General features: G+C 44.2%; 1 protein-coding gene across 1 annotated transcript in view; it reads left to right on the forward strand.

Moving 5' to 3' along the window:
* The window catches only part of LOC138295883 (chitin synthase chs-2-like), a 442200-nt gene that overhangs the window by 198993 nt on the left and 222322 nt on the right, over positions 1 to 20885 (forward strand). The window contains exons 9-10 of the mRNA XM_069234486.1: positions 1663 to 1804; positions 9307 to 9507. Of these exons, the coding sequence (XP_069090587.1) occupies positions 1663 to 1804; positions 9307 to 9507 (343 nt within the window). The remainder of the gene's footprint in view (positions 1 to 1662; positions 1805 to 9306; positions 9508 to 20885) is intronic.

The raw sequence follows: 20885 nt of genomic DNA on the forward strand, positions 1-20885 counted from the left end.
TAGATATCTAGATAGACAGATAGACCGATAGCTAGCTAGATAGCTAGATAGCTAGCTAGATAGCTAGATAGCTAGCTAGATAGATAGATAGATAGATAGATAGATAGATAGATAGATAGATAGATAGATAGATAGATAGATAGAGTTAAATGCATGCGATGTAAACTCTGTGTGATTTTTACAATGCGTTGTAAAGCCTGCTAGGTAATGGCATGACGGGTAGAGACCCATGTTGTAAGGTGTGATATTCTCAAAATGACTTTTCAAATTCATTAAAGTAGTTTTTGCACTTGTAAAACTACTCACAAAGAGGTTTCTTCTTCAGTAAATCTCCTCCTATGGGAGGAGAGCGGCGTTCAGGATGGGAATGCCTGGAAATGTTTGAGCAGTCACAAAATTGCATATTTGTGGGTGTTTGTAAAATGCTGTCCGACCACATCCCACCCTTGAAATCAGGGCTGGCTTTCGTGCTGGTGGTGCCTGGTACGACAATGTTTGCTGGTGCCCCCAATGAACACCTCCGCAACGGTTCCCTCACCACAGCCTTATAACAGTGCCCCTCAAGTCTCCGTAACCACTCTCTCTCAGATGAATTTAAGTCGTTTTATAGTGTCACTGACAACAAGGTAGGGTGTCAGAGCACATAGACTATCAATCATATGTGTGTAAATTAGTGTAAAGCAAATGTTCCATAAAACAGAGGACTACAAGGTGTAGGAATCACATGTCATCCATACTGGTACATAGTGTATTTAGCAGTGCTTGGTCTGGAGAAGCACAAACTCAAAATTTAAATTGTGACACCATGGTTGGGAGTTCTGTTTAGTAATAAGAATCGATTTCTACCCAAATGAACCCTTTTTGCAACATTAGGATAATGAAAGACTGAGGAACAAATCATAAACCCTCTAATCTATACCTTGCAGTTTGCACACAGCTCTTTAATGACAGGTATGAATGCTCACTGTTCTTTATTACGATTTTAGCTTATGAACTGCAAGAAACAAAAGGATCTCTCTGCCAAAAGCAGTAACCCACTGAACCTTTTACATTATATGCACTCTGTGATCTGCATGGTACATGTTCTTTGCAGTAGGCATATTAACCCTCTGCGCTACCTTATATAAGTCAAAACTTCTACTGGACAAAACTCTTGATATCTCCCCTGGAAGAACATTAATCACCAGAGCTATCTTGACATTGTTATAGTTGCCCCAAATAGCTGGAGGCAGGGAATGGGCTGCAGGTGCATTTTAAAACGATAATATGCTTGTAAACAGAGTGTCCCCACCCGAAGTCAGCAGCCAGTGCGGTGGCACCAGTCGCACCACCCTAGAGCCAGCCCTGCTTGAATTAGTCATTGATGTGCTCCTCACAAGAGCACAAGTAAATACTTTTTCAGGGCTGGAAAAGGAGCACCCCAAAAATTGGAGCTGGAGGTGGATAAGAAGTTTTTGGACGAGAAAATATTATTGCCCAAAGAAATGTTATCAAACTTGTTTGCACATATTCTTTTTTTCTTATTTGAAAACATGTGTGCATCTTTTGTTAAAACTGAGATCTCAAAACATTTCCTGAACTATGCCTTATGTTGTAATGTGAAGTGAGAGAAGAAAAATCTCACAGTATGACTATAATCATGTTTCTTGGCCTTCATTGTAGAAGGAAGCCCAAAATACCTATATTTTGGCTCTGGATGGCGACACAGACTTTTACCCCTCCTCTCTGCTGCTCCTAGTGGACCGACTCAGGATGTATCCCCATGTAGGTGCGGCCTGCGGTAGAATTCATCCCACTGGAATTGGTATGAATATTCTTGTAGCATCACTGGCAGTGTGGTTGGTTGATTGTTCTTTCTTGTAAAACTATACATTTGGGTCACCTTCTTTGTTGGCAGACAACACTTATTTCTTATTACTTTGATTATGAGGCTTAGTCATTTATTGACTTTGGTCCCTTACAATGTTTAGTAGTAGTATTTGTTTCATCATGCAACCAAAAAGGTTTTAAATGAAACCAAGGAATTTTCAGAGCCCTGCCACGTTGAGGTTGTCATTTAATTGAGGTCAGCGTTTACCTGATTATTAGAGTTAATATTTGACTCTAGAAAAGAGCATTAACGCAAACATGGAATTACGATACTACCCACACGTAGGGGACTGGCCACGCAGAGGTTAAAAGGGCCCCCGATTGACTGACTAACTTTCCCAGCATAGCTAGGACTACGAAATAGATCACAAATGAGCCCCCGACACATCAATAAATACATCACCACGTCCCCTATACCGGACATAGGCACACCCCGCCGTCCCACATGCAATAACACCTCTATAATCGTTACTAATGTGGCACAGTTCATTGTTTTGTTCACATAGCATATTTTTATGTATATCTCATTGCTTGGATTTGTATATACGTTCACGATTACTTGCCTTTGTAAGCGATTGCTCCCTGACAATCTCTACTATGTTCAATAAACAGATTTTTTTTTAAAAAAGGCAAACATGGAAATCATGAGATTCTACATGCCTGACTGCAATCATGGCATGAAATACTTCTCTCCTGAATAAGTGTATCTCTGACTTGAAATTGACAATATATTGTAAGGCATCACTCTTTCTTGCTGCTTGAGTTTTCTGTTATTGGTTGCAGCTGATGACCATAAATGCTATAATATTCCCACTTCCCCAAGTAGCATCTAGCATATCGGTGGGCACATAATGGCAAATTTAGCCCTGAGCCTAAGATGCCTTAGGCCATAATATCAAATGAAGCTTAATCCTCCACCAAAAATGGGATCTGTAGAGGAGAAACATGGAATTTTTAACCAGATGGCCATAAATGTAGCTCCTCTCATTAGAATATTGTAAAATGGCATTGACGATTAATCTATGTAATGAATCAGGAGTCAAAGCAAGGGCACGTAACAAGGGTAAAACACAAATAACTCAATGTTAATGTCTTCAATGCCATTAGACAAGGCTGAAAGCAGCAAAGGACTCCAGGTTTTTTTTCAGCCACTGACACAATGATCTCCATCAGCAATGCTATACATCATTTAATTACCATTCATTCATAACATCTTCATTTTGATCAGAATGATTATAAAAGTACACGTAAGATCAACAACACAAAATTTAAGAACCATAATTTCATAGTAAAACATACAAGAACAGCAACCAGCACTCCTAATACATAAGGCCCGATTATGAGTTTGGCGGACAAAAACTTCAGACGGGGAGGTTGCCGCCATACTGGCTACTTCCCTGCCGGGCCCATTAAGAGCTTCCCGCTAGGTCGGCGGGCAGAAACCTGTGTTTTTGCCCGCTGGCCTATCGCAAACAGCCTACAACATTGTCTCTGGCTTGGAATCAAGCCAGCGGCAATGCTGTAGGGCATTGGTTCCCAACCTTTTGACTTCTGTGGACCTCCCACTTTACCATTAGTGGAGCCAGAGGACCCCCACTGAATCTTTCCTAGAATCCAGTGACCCCCACTGAATGATTACTAAAAGCTGGGCACCTCATCTGTTAATATTTAATTTCCTAAGCAGTTGCGGACCCCCTGAGGAGACTTCGCGGACCACCAGGGGTTCCCAGGCCACAGGTTGGGAACCACTGCTGTAAGATGCAGGGTGCACCAGCACCCTTGCAATGTTCATTGTCTGCAAAGCAGACAGTGAACATTGCAAGGGTGCTGGCTAGGGGGGCCCCTGTACTGCCTATGCCAAGTGCATGGGCAGTGCAGGGGCCCCCTTGGGGCCCACTGCACCCGTTTTCCACCAGCCTTTTCATGGCGGTGCTACTGCCATTAAATGGCTGTCAGAGAACAAGGTTGCAATCCCTGGCGGATTAGGACTGCCAGCTACCGCCAGACCAACGGGATCACTGATCCTGGTGGAGATGGTAGTCCCACAGTGGCCCAACCGCCAGGTTTCAAATATGCCGCTCGGACCACCGCATTGGCTGCGGTAAGTACGCATCCACGACGCCAGACTCGTTATGATGGCCATACTATCCCCCCAAAGGATACAGATTGAAGTAGTTTGCCAATACCCTTCAAGAGTTTGTACATAGGCATTATTACAGCTACAATTTACTTAGATCTGCAGCAAGAAAATAGTTAGTAAAATAGTTAAAAGACATTAAAAAAATTGGGTGATTCCACCAGTGCAAGTAAGTCACATAATCAGCATCGTGTCTCATAACATCCCAAATTACTGTCATTAGCTGTTTCCTAGCATGGGAGATGTTGTTATACTGAAACATGCCAATAGGATACCTGTCATTGCCAGATAGGACATACCTCAAATATCAATAGAATCATAAATTAAAGTGCAATCGCTCATGACCATAACTATCATTCATTAATGATAAAGTGCAAAATAAATCATTCAGGCGCTATCACAAAAATATGCAAGGTTTCTGTCATTACCTATTCACTAGCTTAAATACATTTGGAGCACCAAATCCAGATAGACATAAAATATCTTGCAAAAGACAATTCCACCAGTCTGGAGCTACCAGTCTTGAGGAACCTAAAGGCCTCAAGATGCCTCCTGAAACCCACTTCCTGAACAAGGGCAATATCCATTTCGCGCTCTGGGGACCGTAAGCTGGGCAGAAAAATAAAATATGAGTTAAGGACCCCGAGGCCCCTCTACAGCTGGACACTTATCTCCCAAGGGTTGTGTAATGTGCCATTTGTTACAAAAAACTCTAGTTAACCCCCAGGGTGCCTGGGGCGAGCTGGTCTCGTCCGGGCACACGGTTCCTGTGTGCCCAGGACAAGAGCAGCTCGTCCTGCACCTGGCCCACGGGGAGCGCTGGCGCTCCCCGTGGGCCTCCCTCCCACTTCCTCCCACACAGTCGGGGATGGAAGTGGAATCGCTTCCCCTTATATAATAGGGCTGATCTGTCCCTGGGGGTGCAGAAACACCCCAGACACCAGGGATCTTTTTTTTTTTTATATGTGGCAAGGGTCACTCCCCGGGGAGCCAAATTCTTTTTAGGCCATTTCCGCCCCCCCCCCCCGGGGGCAGGTCAGCCTAATACAATTATTTTTATACTTACGCATAAGGGGAGCGGCCCCTTGGGCAAGGGCCGCTCCCCAGGGGGGGGCAAAATATTTTTAGGCCATTCCTGCTCCCCCGGGGCAGTTTGGCCTAATATAATTAGGCCGATGTGCCCCCTAGACACCAAGGATAATTTGTTGTTTTTTTTATATGTGGGAAGCAAATTATTTTTAGGCCATGTCTGCCCCCCCCCAACCAAGGATAATTTTCTTTTTGTTTATTTTTTTTTTATATATGGGGAGTGACCCCTTAGACAAGGGTCGCTCTCCTGGGGGGAAAATTGTATTTAGGCCATTTCTGCCCCTTTTGGGGGCAGATTGGCCTATTTTTATTAGGCCGATCTGCCCCCAAGGGAGGCAGAAACCACTTAGGCACCACGGATAGGTGTGTGTGTATGTGTGTGTTTTGTTTGGGGGGGCAGCCCCTTGGGCAAGGGTCACGCCCCATGGGGGCACATTACTGTTGGCCATATCTACCCCCCTTAGGAGCAGATTGGCCTATTTTTGGAAGGCCCGTCTGCCTCCAAGGGGGACAGAAAGCCCACCAGAGACCACAGAAGATTTTTTTTTTCAAAATAAGAGGGTGGGGGTATGCCCATACCCCCACCCCAAATAAATGGGCCAAAATTGTTCTGCCCACCAGTGGGCAGATGGGGCAATTACCTCCTATACACACCCCTGGGGGGGGGGGGGGGCAGAAAGTCTACTAGATGCCAGGGAATAAAAAAAAAAAGAAATAGTGGGGTGGTGGCTAACAACCAGTATGGGCCTGGTTATGCCCCCACCACAACTGAAGGGGGTAACAGTCTTTCAGCTCTCACCTCGCACACTAAAACAGCTTATCCCACGGCAAGCATTTGATTATTTTGGGTTTTGGTTTTACATTTGGGCTATGAGAGCTTGGCAAGCTCTCAAAATCGTCTCACTTGGAATGGTGAGGGCTTCACTTTTTGAACTTTGGGATGCTGCCATGTAGAAAAATCCACAAGACCTAGACACATCTGAAAACTAAACATCCGGGTGATTCCAGGGTGGTGTGCTTCACATGCACCCTGCACCATTTTCTTACCCACAATGCCCTGCAAACCTCCAACTTAGCTGGGAATCACACATTTTCCCCACATTTTTGTGATGGAACCTTCCGGAATCTGCTGGAATCCCCAAATTTCTACCACCCAGCATTGTCTCATCTATACCAATAAAAATTCTACTGCACTTGTCAGCCTAAAAATTTTTTTTTTCAAACTGCCCTTTTGGACCCGCTTTGGTTCCCCCTCAATTTTGACATGTTTTTGGCTCTTCCCTGTCACAGGCACTTGGCCCACCTACACAAGTGAGGTATAATTTTTACCAGGAGACTGAGGGGAACATTGGGTGGGCAGAAATGTGTCCTGGTGCGGTGATCCCACACAGAAATGTGGGAAACATGTGATTTGTTAGCTAAAATAGAGGTTTGCTGAGAATTCTGGGTAAGAAAACATTGGGTGAGCCATGCAAGTCACACCTCCCTGGACTCCTTTGGGTGTCTAGTTTTTAGAAATGTCTGGGCTTGGTAGGTTTCCCTAGATGGCTGCTGAGCCCAGGACCAAAAACGCAGATGCCCCCTCCCAAAAACAGGTAGTTTTGTGTTTGATAATTTTGATGTGTCCATATAGTGTTGTGGGGCATTTCCTTTCACGGGCACTAGGCCTACCCACACAAGTGAGGTACCATTTTCATCCAGAGATTTGGGGGAATGCTGAGTAGAAGGACATTTGTGGCTCCTCTCAGATTCCAGAACTTTCTGTCACCAAAATGTGAGGAAAAAGTATTTCTTGGGCCAAATATTTGAGATTTGCAAAGGATTTTGGGTAACAGAGCCTGGTGAAAGCCCCACAAGTCACCCCATCTTGGATTCCCCTAGGTGTGTAGTTTTAAAAAATATGCGGGTTTGGTAGGTTTTCCTAGGTGCCGGCTGAGGTAGAGGCCAAAATCTACAGCTAGGCACTTTGCATAAAACACGTCAGATTTCAATGTAAAAATGTGATGTTTCCATGTTGTGTTTCGTGTCGTGAGCATTAGGCCTACCCATGCAAGTGAGGTATAATTTTTATTGGGAGACTTGGGGGAACACAGAATAGCAAAACAAGTGTTATTGTCCCTTGTCTTTCTCTACAGTTTCTCCTTCCAAATGTAAGACAGTGTGTAAAAAAGACATCTATTTGAGAAATGGCCTGTAATTCACATGCTAGTACGGGCACCCCAGAATTCCGAGATGTACAAATAACCACTGATTCTCAAAACCTTATCTTGTGCCCATTTCGTAAATTAAAAGGTTTCCTTGATACCTATTTTTCAGTCTTTATATTTCACCAAATGAATTGCTGTATACCCTGTATTGAATGAAAACCCACTGCAAGGTGCAACTCATTTATTGGCTCTGAGTACCTAAGGTTCTTGATGAACCTACAAGCCCTATATATCCCTGCACCCAGAAGAGTCCAGCAGACGTAACGGTATATTGTTTTTACAAATCTGACATTGCAGAAAAAGTTACAGAGTAAAACATTGAGAAAATTTGTGTTTTTTACCTCAATGTCAATATATGTTGTTAATTCAGCTGTTATTTTCTGTAACAAAACCTTGTAGGATCTATACAAATGACCCCTTGCTGAATTCAGACTTTTGTCTGCTTTTCAGGAATGTTTAGCTTTCTGGGATCCAGCATTGGTTTCACACCCATTTCTGTCACTAAGTGGAAGGAGGCTGAAAGCACAACAAATAGTAAAAATGGAGTATGTCCCAGTAAAATGCCAAAATTGTGTTAAAAAATTAGGTTTTCTGATTCCAGTCTGCCTGTTCCCGAAAGCTGGGAAGCTGGTGATTTTAGCACCGCAAACCCTTTGTTGATGCCATTTTCAGGGGAAAAACCATCAGCCTTCTTCTACATCCCATTTTCCCCATTTTTGTTTTTTTTAAACGAAATTTTTGCTGTAATTTGGATAATTTCTTGGTCTTCTTCAGGGGAACTCACAAACTCTGGGTACCTCTAGAATTCCTAGGAATTTGGGAAAAAAGGCCTGGCACCTGCGGGGGAAAAGGCCAGGCAGCAAAGGGGTTAAACGAGATGCATATCTAAATTGTATATACAATTTCCGAACAAGAGGGGGCGTGATTTCATCAGTTGTGCTCTCAAAAAAGGAAATGGTTTAAAATCAATAAAATCTTTTGTTAGGGAGCCTTTGTATCAACAAACAGTTTCAACAGACATGTAATCCCAATATAGATGTTTGATATCCATTTTTGAAAGGGAGTTCGACTCCTCTAGGTGTAACTAAAGCATCTCTAGACCCAATTTTTTCAATACAGTTTTAACACAGGGGAGCCTTGAAACTTTCTGGGCACAGGAAAGGGCCAGATTATCACTTAGAATTTCTCAATAGGCTCTTACAGCTGGCGAGGTCCAAAGTCTGTGCCAATAAATCAAAGGTCCAATCTCAGCTTTCGTGGCTGTCCTTTTGATTTTCGTGTCTAGATGAACAGGGATCAAGGGCATACTCGCTGGGAGGGCAAAGAGGGATCTAATAAATCTATTTTCTGCCAGGGTTAATATACTGTGTGATTTATTTACATGAATTACATGAAGTAATTACGTTTTCATCCTCAAAATTCTATCCTGTGAGTCTTACTATAGACAGAGGACATATTTTAGGAACCGAAATGAATACAGTTTGGGGACAAATATAAACCTGTTTTCAAATTGATATGGAGACAGTTTAGGGCGTAAATTAGGGTCAAGAGTAACTCAGGAAAGTATACCTTTAGGTGAAAATATTACATTTAGTGTAATTTTGACATCCCAAACAAAAAAGGAATTTAAGCATTATATTGCATTATAGTAACCACGCCTCATGATAGTCATTGCAATTTCAGCCCTGCTTTCAATTACTGCCAAACACTTGCCCTAGCGATGTGTGCCCTCTGCATTTGTGAATACCTCTTACACAGCCCTTTTCAGTTTAGTTTGGGTTATACTATGTATGTATGAATTGATGTATATTTGTATGTAAGCATGCATGTATGTACGTATGCATGTATGTATGTATGTATTATTATTAGCATTACTATTATTGTTATTATCATTATTACTGCGGTTATTATTATCGCTAGTATTATAATCATGTGTATTGTTTTTAAGAATAATATGATTGTCTTGATCATGACTTACTATAACATACTTATAACTCCCTATAGGTCCAATGGTGTGGTACCAGAAGTTTGAATATGCCGTGGCCCACTGGTTGCAGAAATCTTCGGAGCATGTCCTTGGCTGTGTGCTTTGCAGCCCTGGCTGCTTCAGCTTGTTCAGGGCAGCGGCACTGATGGATGACAATGTTCTAAAGATGTACACCATGAAAGCCACTGAAGCCTCCCACTTTGTTCAGTATGATCAAGGTATATCCTGCATTCACCCAGTAATGTATTGTATTACAAAACCTACATCGATCCCTTTTGGAGTGCATGTTTGAAAGAGTGTTGGGTGCATCAGGACTACAAAAGAAGGGTTTGTTATGATATAAAAGGATCTGAAATGTATTCCACCTAACATGCGGCGAACTTGTAAGTGTGGTTGAAGCTGAGGTGTTGTAAAAAGGTGTGTAAGTACAGTTGACCAGGCATGCACGGACCTACTGTCTTCCTTAGCAGTATTCTGTATCATAGATTTATGTGAATGGAAATAAGCAAAAACTAAAATGTTGGGTGGTTTGCAATTACTCAGATTTATCAGGAAATCGAGTTCCATAGCTTGGCCAATAGGGCTGAGAAAGAGCCCCAGTTCCTAAAGGAAGAGTAAGGCCAACCTAGACAATTGCCATAGTACTTGCTCCAAGCAGAGCCACATATTATACATAATATTTTGCCAGGAGTGGCGCCTCTTCGCTTATTCCATATAGAGAAATGACACTTGTCTGTAAAAGTAACACATTTTACTGCAGAGCCCTGTATTACAATCCCTCTGATCACATTTCAAGAGGGGATAGGTGATGTGCAGTGCTTCTTCTGGATTTTCTGTAAGTTGCCATGCATTGCAATCATTTAGACCAGTGGTTCCCAACCTGTGGTCCAAGGACATCTGGGGGTCCGCGAATCCTCCTCAAGGGGTCCGCGACTGCTTAGAAAATTTAATAATACCAACAGATTAGGTGGCCAGCTTTCAGTAATGACTCTGGGGGTGGGGGGGGGGTCCCAGGATTCCACTAATGATTCAGTGGGGCTCCCCGGGTTCCAGTTTTATAAAGTGGGGGCTGTTCCACACATATCGTTTGTTGAGAATTTCTGACAGTCATAAATCTACACCCATGCCAGGTTTGACACCTGCGGGTGCAGATTTACAACTTTGACAAGCCTATTCACAAGCTTCATTTTATAGTAGGTTTAATAGTACTGCAATACTACTATTAAAGTATTAAAAATGCTATTCACAAATCTACGAGTGTATATTTCTACCTCCATCCCTTCTATCTTTTCTATGGGGTGATCCTCACTTAGTTATGTTTACTACTTAGTAGTAAATGTGGGTGGGTCCAGGGATAATGCCTGGAAAAAGGGCATACTTCCTTCTATTTTGAGGGGTTTACAAAGGAGTAAGGAGGAGTGTAGGGAGGGGTTTAGGAAGGGAAATGCACCCACCATAAAATGGTAAGCCCTTTGTTATTCACAAACTGCACTTCTAAAGTTACTATATCCAAAAAAGGACCCCAACAGTAGGAAATAACTCCATATCAAACTACTTTTTTACTTTCCTTGGGAGTTTTGTTTTTTAGTTTAAACTGCAGGAAAATATTTTTTATTAGTAATTCATATATTTCAATAAGTGAAAGATTTAATTTAAGATTGCAATACAAGCGAAGTAGAATTTATATTTTGGGCAAAATTGAAAATAAATATATAAAATAAATTTACATTAATATTCAATATAAACATATTTGTACTCTTATTATAAAACGGAATCATGTTGTAAATTTTCCCTATACCTTACCATACGGAGATTCCCACCTCGAATTTGGAGTCTCCCTTTGGTAAAGTAAAACAAAGTGCAAAATAGTTTAATTAACTCAAAAACAATTTGTAAAAATATTGTTATATTAAATTACGAACAAAAAAAAAACTATGGTACTATTAACTTCATTTTGAATTCAATCTTTAAATATTAATTAATTTAAATATTTTAAACCAAACATAGTACTAAAAGTGATACATAGAAATAATTAAAACAGTGCAATTATTTGTTAATAAAAATGAATGTTATAGTAATTTATACATTAAAAGATGCTGTTAAAATATTTTAAAATGAAATAATAAATGTTTTATTTTTAGATTTGTATAACATTAAATTACATTTATTTATATTTTGAACTTTTTAAGATAATATAAACTAATTTACATAATTTTCTATTAGATCTTATTGTAAATCTCTACCTCTGTTATCATCATGGGAGGTTGTTCCAGTACCAGTGAATGGCCATGTGTGGTGCTGGATTTACTACTGTTTCTTTTTGACAGTAATCACTTACAGCCTTATATTTGTCTCCATACCCTTTTTTAGTGGATGGAGATGTGTAAGTGGCCATCTTTTTGGCAAACTTTACACTCAAATTGGGGGCGTGGTCTGGCCGTCCTGCAAGATGGCCATCACTCCGTGAGACTCTGCAGGGCAGGGGCATGAATATGTCTATAATCTGGATAGATCGGCTGCCCGAGGTGCTTTTTACAATGCGCCCCATGTGCTGAATTGCTGAGGAGGTGAGGGCTGGTGGAACAGAGCCGGCTCAGTGGCGGACGGCGTGAGATGACCAGATTGCACTGCTGGAGCTGAGGCCTCTGCCTCGTGAGAGGCTGGAGGAAGTAATGGCTGGGCGAACCCCCGAGGTTGTCCGGCGATAGCAGAGGACAGCTCAGAGGGTATTGACTGCCCCCCCCCCCCCCAGATGAGGAGAGCTGGAGATCCAGAGCCATGGTGCTCCTGTGCCCCCTGAGCGGAACGGGCAGTGGGCAACTGCGGGGCCAGGCTGACGGCGAGGATTGGGTTATGGGCCCTGCAGGTGGGTGTGGGGGCCGAGGTCGAGCCAGTGGTGGTGCGCGATGCCTGGCTCTGCCCCCCCGGCGCTAGATGCTGGTGGAGGATCCGATGATTTAATCGGGTGGTCTGCCCGCTTTCGTGGAAGAACTGCTGTGCTTTTGGAGAGCACAGAGCTGCGTGCTTTGCCTGGCTCGCTCCCGTGGTGCACTGCCTTGCCCGTGGCTGCTGGGGGCGTGATATAGAAGGAGTGTGAGTGCCTCCCCCTGCTGAGGGCAAGGGCTGGTGGGCTGCCAGTGAGTGCAGAAAAGGATTTGGGGACCCCAGGCCCTGGTGAGGGAGCACAGGGTTGCGGTATCGGTATCTGACTGAGTGCAGGAAGGAGGAGCAGGAGTCCCCCCCCCTGCCCACGGTGTGCAGTAGTGCCTGGGAGTGACTGGTGTTGGACTGGGCGTCCACGACGTCAGCTTCAGACTGTGGGGCCCCCTAGGGGGTGAGATCCTGCTATGATGGGGAAGGCTGATCATAAACAACCTAAGCTGTCATTTGAGGGCAAAAAAAGTGCAGCCAAGTGGGCAAATCAGTGGCCGATCTGCCTCTGGAGGAAGACTCTCAGTCGACCTCAGTGAAAGCAATGTTTCTGGACCTTAAACACAACCTGGCGGGTATAGACGCTAAGCTAGACCACCTGACGGAGCAAATGGATCGCTTAAAAGAGAGGGTGGATGATCACGATACCTGTCTTGAGCAGGTGGAATCTCGCACTTCAGACTTGGAGTACAGTCGACATGGGGAGGGCGAGCGGCTACTTCAAATGGAGTGGGGGCTGGAAGTAATCCGGAATAAAAATGAAGACCTTGAATCCCGCTCAAGGCATATCAACATCTCCATCTTAGGTCTCCCGGAATCGACAGCCATGGGGTGCATTGAGGCTATGCTGTCTGCGCTTTTCCCTATTGAGCTGTTGGTGGTGGAGCAGGTGCATAGATCACTTGGTCCGCGGCTGCCGCCCAGGGTGCCAGCATGCCCTGTCATTGCACGCTTGCTAAACTACAGAGATGAAGACACAGTACTTCGCCTTGCCCGCTAGCACGACCCATCATCTTTAATAACAATGAGCTCAACAGCTTCCCTGACTACACCCATGGGGTGCAGGCGGCCCGCAGGGTGTTCCTCCCGGTTAAGCGCGCTCTGAGCCATACGGATGCTAAATACTCAATTATCTACCCGGCTAAGTTACGTGTTCAGCATAAAGGCAAACTACATTTTTTCATAGACCCGAAACAGGCAGCAACATTTGCGAAAACCATTCCCAAAAGAGTGGTCCCGGTCTGCCTGCAGGATAATGAAGAGGGTGAAACAACCTTAGTGATAATGACTGAAATCAGCCATTCCTAGCGGGTGCCTGTGAACCTTGACTGCGACCTGCAGCCTGCTGGGGCCTGCGCGCGAACTGTGCTTCGGTGATGACTGGCCCGTTGGACTCCTGGTGATGCGGAGGTTCCTGCCCACCCACTCATATTGGGTGGGAAGTTTGATGGCCACAACAGCGCGCCATTGGATGAGTCCAAATAAGTTGTTCGCTGTTATGATTTTGGGTGGGGGTGGGATGGGTGGTCTGGCTCAATTGGGGGACCAGAGTGGGTGGGGGGGCGGTAGATGTCTTGTTAGTTACTATGTTTGATATTTTACCTCTTTCTTTTTATCTGTACCTACCTGTCCTCGCAGCTGATTCGAGCTGATTGCACCTGGGTTGGGGGTGGCTGTAGCGCCATTGTGATGTCTGCCATGATGGCTCCCAGGGATGTGACGCCTGTGAGAAGCTTGACCTGGAATGTCCGGGGGTTGAATGATGGTCGCAAGATGAGACTGGTATCGGCTTATATGCAGCACCATGCAATACACATTTGCATGCTTCAAGAAACCCACCTGACTAATGCTGCGAAACATAGGGTGAGGGCTGGATGGGTTGGGCAAAGTCATGTGGCAGCGTACTCGAGCTATGCGAGGGTAGTGGCCATCCTGCATAGAAAGGGACTGCAGTGGCGTACTGAGAAAGTGCTTACAGACCCGCTTGGCCGCTATGTTATGCTGCAGGGTATATTACAAGACAGGCCGTTTTGACTGGTGTCAGTGTGTGGTCCCAATGTGGATGACCCAGAGTTCTTTGAGGAGGTGTGGCGTCTGGTGTGCTCCTTGGGCTCGGCGCCTCTGCTATGGGGAAGTGATTTCAAGGTAGTGCTGGACTCTGAGGCAGATCGTGAGAGCTAGGCGCGGCCTCAACATGTGGCAGCTGCTAAGGCCTTATCCCTGATTATGGCAGAGGGTGTTGTGGCAGATCTATGGAGGGTGAAGCATGGCGCTGAAAGAGGGGGAACATGCTTTAATACAGTACATAACAGCTAGTCGCGCATTGATAGATGGCTCGGAATCAGAGACGTGGCGCTCTGAACGGAGTCTATTGAACATTTGCCTCTCACTCTGTCAGACCAGTTCTATTGGAGTTGAGGATTCCTTGGGGCTCAAGCCACGGCTTCTCGTGGCTGCTGCCCTACAGCGAGCTGACAGATCAAGCCTTTAGGGAGGAGGTGCGAACCGCTATAGTGGAATACTTCACTGTTAATCAGGGATCGGTATCATCTGCGGGCAGATTATGGGAGGCATTTAAGGTAGTGATCCGGGGGGGTCTGTTTGGCTAAGCAGCATGGTGTGCTTAGAATGATCTGTCATGAATTTGCAGACTTAGAGGCCCAGCTGGCCATGCTGGAGAAACAAATATGTGCTCTCTTGGTTGAGGTAAGTGAGAAATTATCACAGTACGAGGAAGTGGCACTCCGTGAGATCTGTTTTCTGGGAAAGGAAGCCAAGGTGAGGTGGTACAGAGAGGGCGGGAGGGCCAGTGGGACATTGGTGGCAATACTAAGACAGCTGTGGGCTGGGAATTATATTGTAGAGGTGCTGGACTCAGCTGGTGTACACCATGCTGTCACTGAGGGGATCAAGCAGGTGCTAACTGACTTCTATGCTACCCTTTACTCTGAATCAGCGAGGCCGTACCCGGAGGCATATACAGAATACTTTGATGACATTAGCCTGCTTTGGCTCGAGAACACAACACAGGCAGTATTTAGATTTACCGTTCACGGTTGAGGACATCATACAAGTTATCCGTGGCCTGCTGGGAGACAAGGCCCCTGTCTTAGATGGGATCATGGAAGCCTTCTATAAGGAATATGCAGACCTATTGGCACCACACCTACTAGCGGTATATTCGGAGGCACTTGAGAGTGGAATTCTTTCGCCTTTGCTGCGTGAAGCCCTCATTGTTACCATACTGAAGCCAGGTAAGGACCCGTGCCTTTGCGACTCGTATAGGCCACTATCGCTTATGAATATGGACAATAAGATACTAGCAAAGTTAAATGTGGCTGGACTGCAGCCCATGCTCCCGTCTCTAATGCTCCCGGACCAATCTGGTTTGGGGGCAGGTCGCTCGACCTTATACAACCTCTGTACCTTTTTTGCGGTGACCCGAATGGTAAACCCTGAAGACAGCGCTGCGGCTGTGCTCCTAGATGCCACAAAGGCGTTCGACTCCCTTGAGTGGCCATATATGTTCGGCCTATTGTCCAGGGTGGGACTGAGCCCTAGATTCATCCAATTAACCTGTTTATTGTACTCAGCTCCAGTGGCAAGATTGAGAATCAATGGAATCGTATCGGATTCCTTCCTGGTGTCTAGAGGAACGCGACAGGGCTGCCCCCTCTCGCCACTGTTATTCGCGGTGGAGATGGACTCACTTGCCACGCACTTGAGACAACATCATAACCACAGTGGATTGGCATTCAGACAATGCCCAATCCTGATCTCTAGGTATGCTGATAATGTTGCTCTATACATGCAGGACCCACAGCTTCATCTCGACATACTAGTAAACGAGATTGTACGCTTTGGTCAGATCTCTGGGATTACAATTAACTGGTCCAAGTCAGTAGTTCTACCCCTGTCAGTTGCTACAGCACAGTACCGCTCAAAATACCCTCAGAATTGGGCTGATGGCCCAGTGCGCTACCTAGGCATATGCCTCAGCAGGGAGGTGGATGAGTTATGGTCAGCCAACTATGGCAAGGCCATTATGTGGCTGGAGGACAAAGTGGCGGCCTGGCGCTCCCTTCCACTCTCGCTGACTGGCCGTATAGCCAAAGCCAAAATGGTAATCCTGCCAAAATTTCTCTTTCAGTTTACCAATATTCCCCTCTCTCTCATGTCTAATTTCTTAAAGTGGCTTAGGTCTTCACTCATAACCCTGGTCTGGGCGGGTAAACAGCCCAGAATCACATGGGAAATGCTAACGCAGCCGTTTGAACTGGGTGGCCTGCCTGCCTCGGATCTGGATCTCTGTTATAACTGCGCACTGGCACGTTTTGTGCATTTTTGGATGCACTCCATAAAATATTTACCGCATCCGGCTTCGGAACACAATTCTGTTTGGGCCGATGGGCTCTCTGGGGTGATTTATGGGCCACCCAGGTCTAGGGCGCGGAGTGTCGACACAGTAGCGTGCACGGCGTGGGCTTGGCAGGCGCTCCTGCGGTGTGCTGGGTCTGGGGAGTCCTTAGCGCCCTCCACACCGGTGCAGGACATTGTGAACCCGTGAACATCGGAGGACGGACGGATTTGCGGGTGTCTGCGCGACTTGAGGATGGCGTCCCTGGGGTCTTGGTATCTAGAGGGCTCGTTCATCTCCCCAGAGGCTGTGCTCTGTGAGCCACATGATACTGCGCTCTATTGTTTAATTTACCTACAAATCAAAGCACTTTTGTGGGCTAGATATCCTGGTGTACAGGCCCCCGTCTCCCCGCAGACTTATCACAGGCAGACAACTGCGCCCTCGACAATGCCCAAGGCCAGAACGCAGTGGGAGGTGGACATAGGGGAGACCCTTTCGGATGATGTGTGGTGTTATTGCTGTGCACACATGCAAGAGCTTTCCCACAATTATAGATTGCGCCTGATACATTATCACTTTCTGCACCGCTTGTACTGTACGCTGAGGCACCTTAAGAGGATGGGTATCCGGTTGGATGCTAGATGCGATAGGTGTTCAGCGCCAGATTTCCTGCACCTGGGGTGGAGCTGCAGGGCATTGCAGGGATACTAGATAAATGTGCTGGGTGCGCTGGAAGAAATGGTCGGGCTCGAACTGTCACGGTCTCCCAAATTTGCTCTCCTGGGGTATGTCCAGGAGGTTCCTCTCAAACACAGGAGAATAGTGGGGCTACTGTTGGTACTGGCAACGCGCAGAGTGGCGATGTGTTGGGGCAGACACCCCGTTGTCAGGGTTGGCTGTGTGATGCTGCGTACTGCCAGGAACAACTAATGGTCTACTGGGAATTGATGCTGTCTAACTCCCGGCCACAAGATATATGGACTCTCCTGCGGGCCTACCTTAAATCTCAGCTGTAGTGGTGTGAAATAGCCATAGACACATAGGGACAGATATGACCGCGTTGGCCCCCCTGATGAGACGAGACAACACCATACCCTTTCAGGCTGGATGCTATAGATGCGAGGACCCCTTACTCCCTTCCCTTTTCGTTTCCCTTCCTTCCTTTCTCTGCTATTTCTTCCCTTTTATTGTTTCCTGGTGAAAACGGAGGCATGCACGGATGAGCTATATGACTCCTTTCTGCTTATATTTCACCTACATGACTGTATAATAAATGTGTAATCACCGAAAAAAGGAACTGGATGGCTATCAGACTTTAAGTTGATTGTAATGGACAGACATGAGGTGTGCTTACCATAATTTGTTCACTATGCGTTCTGCCGATGTGCTGGGACTGTCTTTTAATGATCTACTTCACTTCAATGAAAGCAGTAAAAAACATTTTTTTTAAAAAAAGCTTTAAACTCAAATTGTGAAAAGCCCAAAGTAGTAAAGTTACTGAAAAGTGCAAGAGTAAATTACACATGTAAATTACTCATAAGTTACCTCATGTTAATAGCTCCATAAGAATCATTTTCCATCTCTTTCTGTGCAGTTGTAATCAATGCCATTGTCACTGCACCACCGGTAAACCATGAACTTTTTGCATTGAGGCTTGAGCCTCTAGTCAAGCATTGTTTCACACAATAACCCAATAGGGGAGCCTAAGGGAACATATTGATGTACTAAAAGTAAGATATAAACGCATGTTTAATGATGATTGTATTTGACAGTTTTCTGATTATTCTATATAGCCTCTTGATTCTGCATATTCCTCTGTGTGGATTACATGAAGTTAAGACAGAAACCCCCAGGCCTCACTGAGGCCCTCTTCCTTTACTTGTGTTTCATAAGCCAGGCTCATTTGACTTGAATGGAGAGAAGTTATCTAACTGTGGTGGTGAATGTTTTTTTTTTTCAGTGGAAAGATGTGTAGTAGCCTTCAGGAATATGGTGCCTAGAATGCTTTGTCAGAGAGCCTATCTGAATTTAGTAAGGTGAAATCGCCGATTTCAAGGGCCAGCTTTTACAGAAATAGCCCTCTGTATGAGCCTATTCACACAGCTATTTTTGAATTATGTAAAGTAATATTACTTTGCATACACCAAAATGCAAAACTACTATAGTAGCATTCCTAATAAAACAGGATCAAAGGCACTCCAGCTGCGCTCTGGAACAAGTTAGGCACCACACATGGCCACCACTGGTATTGCAACAAACTTCTATAGCAATCAAAGGAAGCAAGCCATATTACTAACATGTAACTCAACATAAAGAATAAATTAAATAGCATTTTTATTTAAACTTTAATCTGTTTTTAAAATAAAAACATAAAATCTTGTTTTTAATATATATGAACATATTAATAAAATTATAATGCTTTAAAAGCAACTTAAATCACAAATAAAATAATACATAACTTGCACAAAGTGTGTAGTACATTCAGCACAAAATAAAGTATAAAAGCTGTAAAGTGTAAAATCAACATTTAATCCATTTGATTTTTTTTTATTTATTTATTGGCATTTCAACAACTGAGACTGTTCACAAGACATTAGAAAGTGGTATGGTTATTTGAACTTCGATAGTAGTGCAGACTGTTATTTAAGGGCAATGCAAATCATCAGATACTTAATTGTAACAACAGCCGCTAGTTAACAATATCCAGAATAAACACTGAATTATGATAGATAACTTTTAAAACAAACCCGCAACCCAGCCCAACCCCCGCCTCCCTACTCAATGTGGTGCGAATATGTCAGAAAATAAATCGTTCTTCTACAGTTCAGTCATTGTTAATATATCATAGGACCCGAACAGTCTGATAGTCATATACATGTGCTCAGTGGCCATCTTGTCTTTAGGGATTGCCTAAATTAGGGCATCGGAGTTCATATTTCTAAGCATTAGGTATCCAGTGTTTTACATTATGTGTCATCCCCTAAAAGCGCTGCCGTGCGTGTGCCATCACTCCCCAGGAAGGCAGATCCTCCGCCACCTTATCATCCCTCCTCGTCTGTCTCGTAAACAAGTTTTTATTAGTTAATTAAAACCATAAACTTTTCCTTCCACATAAAAATTTAACAGAGCAATTTTAGTGTAATAAACCAATTACAGATCTTGAGTTTAGAATGAAATGGTATATAAGATTTCCTTCCACATAAAAATTAAAAAAAATCTTACTTAGTGCTATAAGGCATTAATAATAATAGGGCAACAGAACAATCTTTGTGTAGATAAGGCAAATACAGTGAGAAAAGAAAAAAGTCCTGTGTTTAAAATGAAATGATATATAAAATTTCCTTCCACATAGAAATTTTAAAAGAGAGCAGTAATAGACCAATGAAACATTAGTAAACATAAGACAAGGTGGGAAGAGACCTTCTGTCGATTTGATTTACCCCTACTTAAGTCTGATTGTTAGTACCAGACTTTATTGAAGCACATGCTAAGCAACCCAAATGAACTACCTAGAAGCCTTCCATTCTTTAAGATGGTCAGAGTAGGTTATAGGGATTTTGTTATCATTTCTGACCTCCCTATGACTTGGTTATTTCGAGAGGCTGTGATTTTGAGCGAGAAAATCTCCAAAAATTGAACCAGCCTAATGTTCAATATTGTATTTCGAGGGTTAAAAGTTGCAATTAATGCATGTCTGCAGGATCTAATTGTTAAATTGTTTAATTCTTTTTTTAGTAAGAGTCTCCCTTCAACCGCCAAAGCTGGACAAATTCAGACCACATGCACCAAGTTTTCATCTGCTAGATGACAAAGACGGCACTCCTGGGAGCCTACTTGCCGCTCCTTCTTCCATTTTGGCATGAGGTCTAATGTTGGGACTTCACCCAGCCTAAGTTTGAGAAGGGATTGCTTGATTTTCCGTGAGTAGGAGCCAGCCATCAGTAGTGATTCTGTAAACGTTTTGTAGGAGTTAAGTATCAACCAACTATGCTCCCTTTTGGTCAATGAGATCCTATCTCCTAGCCAGCTCTGTAATTTACTTGCTTTACTCACGGCTTTATTAAAAATGGGGATCGGTAGAGACCGGTCCCATACCTCATCTAAGTTTAAAAGACTCTTACTTTTTTCTAGATACCTTATGTAGTTGCAGTTCCCTCTTTCTAAGATAATTTCCTGCCAGACTAGATTGGCTAAAGACCCTTTTGGAGCGCGGCTCAATTTGTAGCAGCATTTAATATTTGCCGCGGGTCGGGCTAACGATTGTTTGACCAGCATGAATTCCAGTCTGACCTGGGCTGGCGAAGC

This window comes from Pleurodeles waltl, chromosome 5 (genome assembly GCF_031143425.1).
Source record: "Pleurodeles waltl isolate 20211129_DDA chromosome 5, aPleWal1.hap1.20221129, whole genome shotgun sequence".
In the NCBI taxonomy this organism is placed as follows: Eukaryota; Metazoa; Chordata; class Amphibia; order Caudata; family Salamandridae; genus Pleurodeles; species Pleurodeles waltl.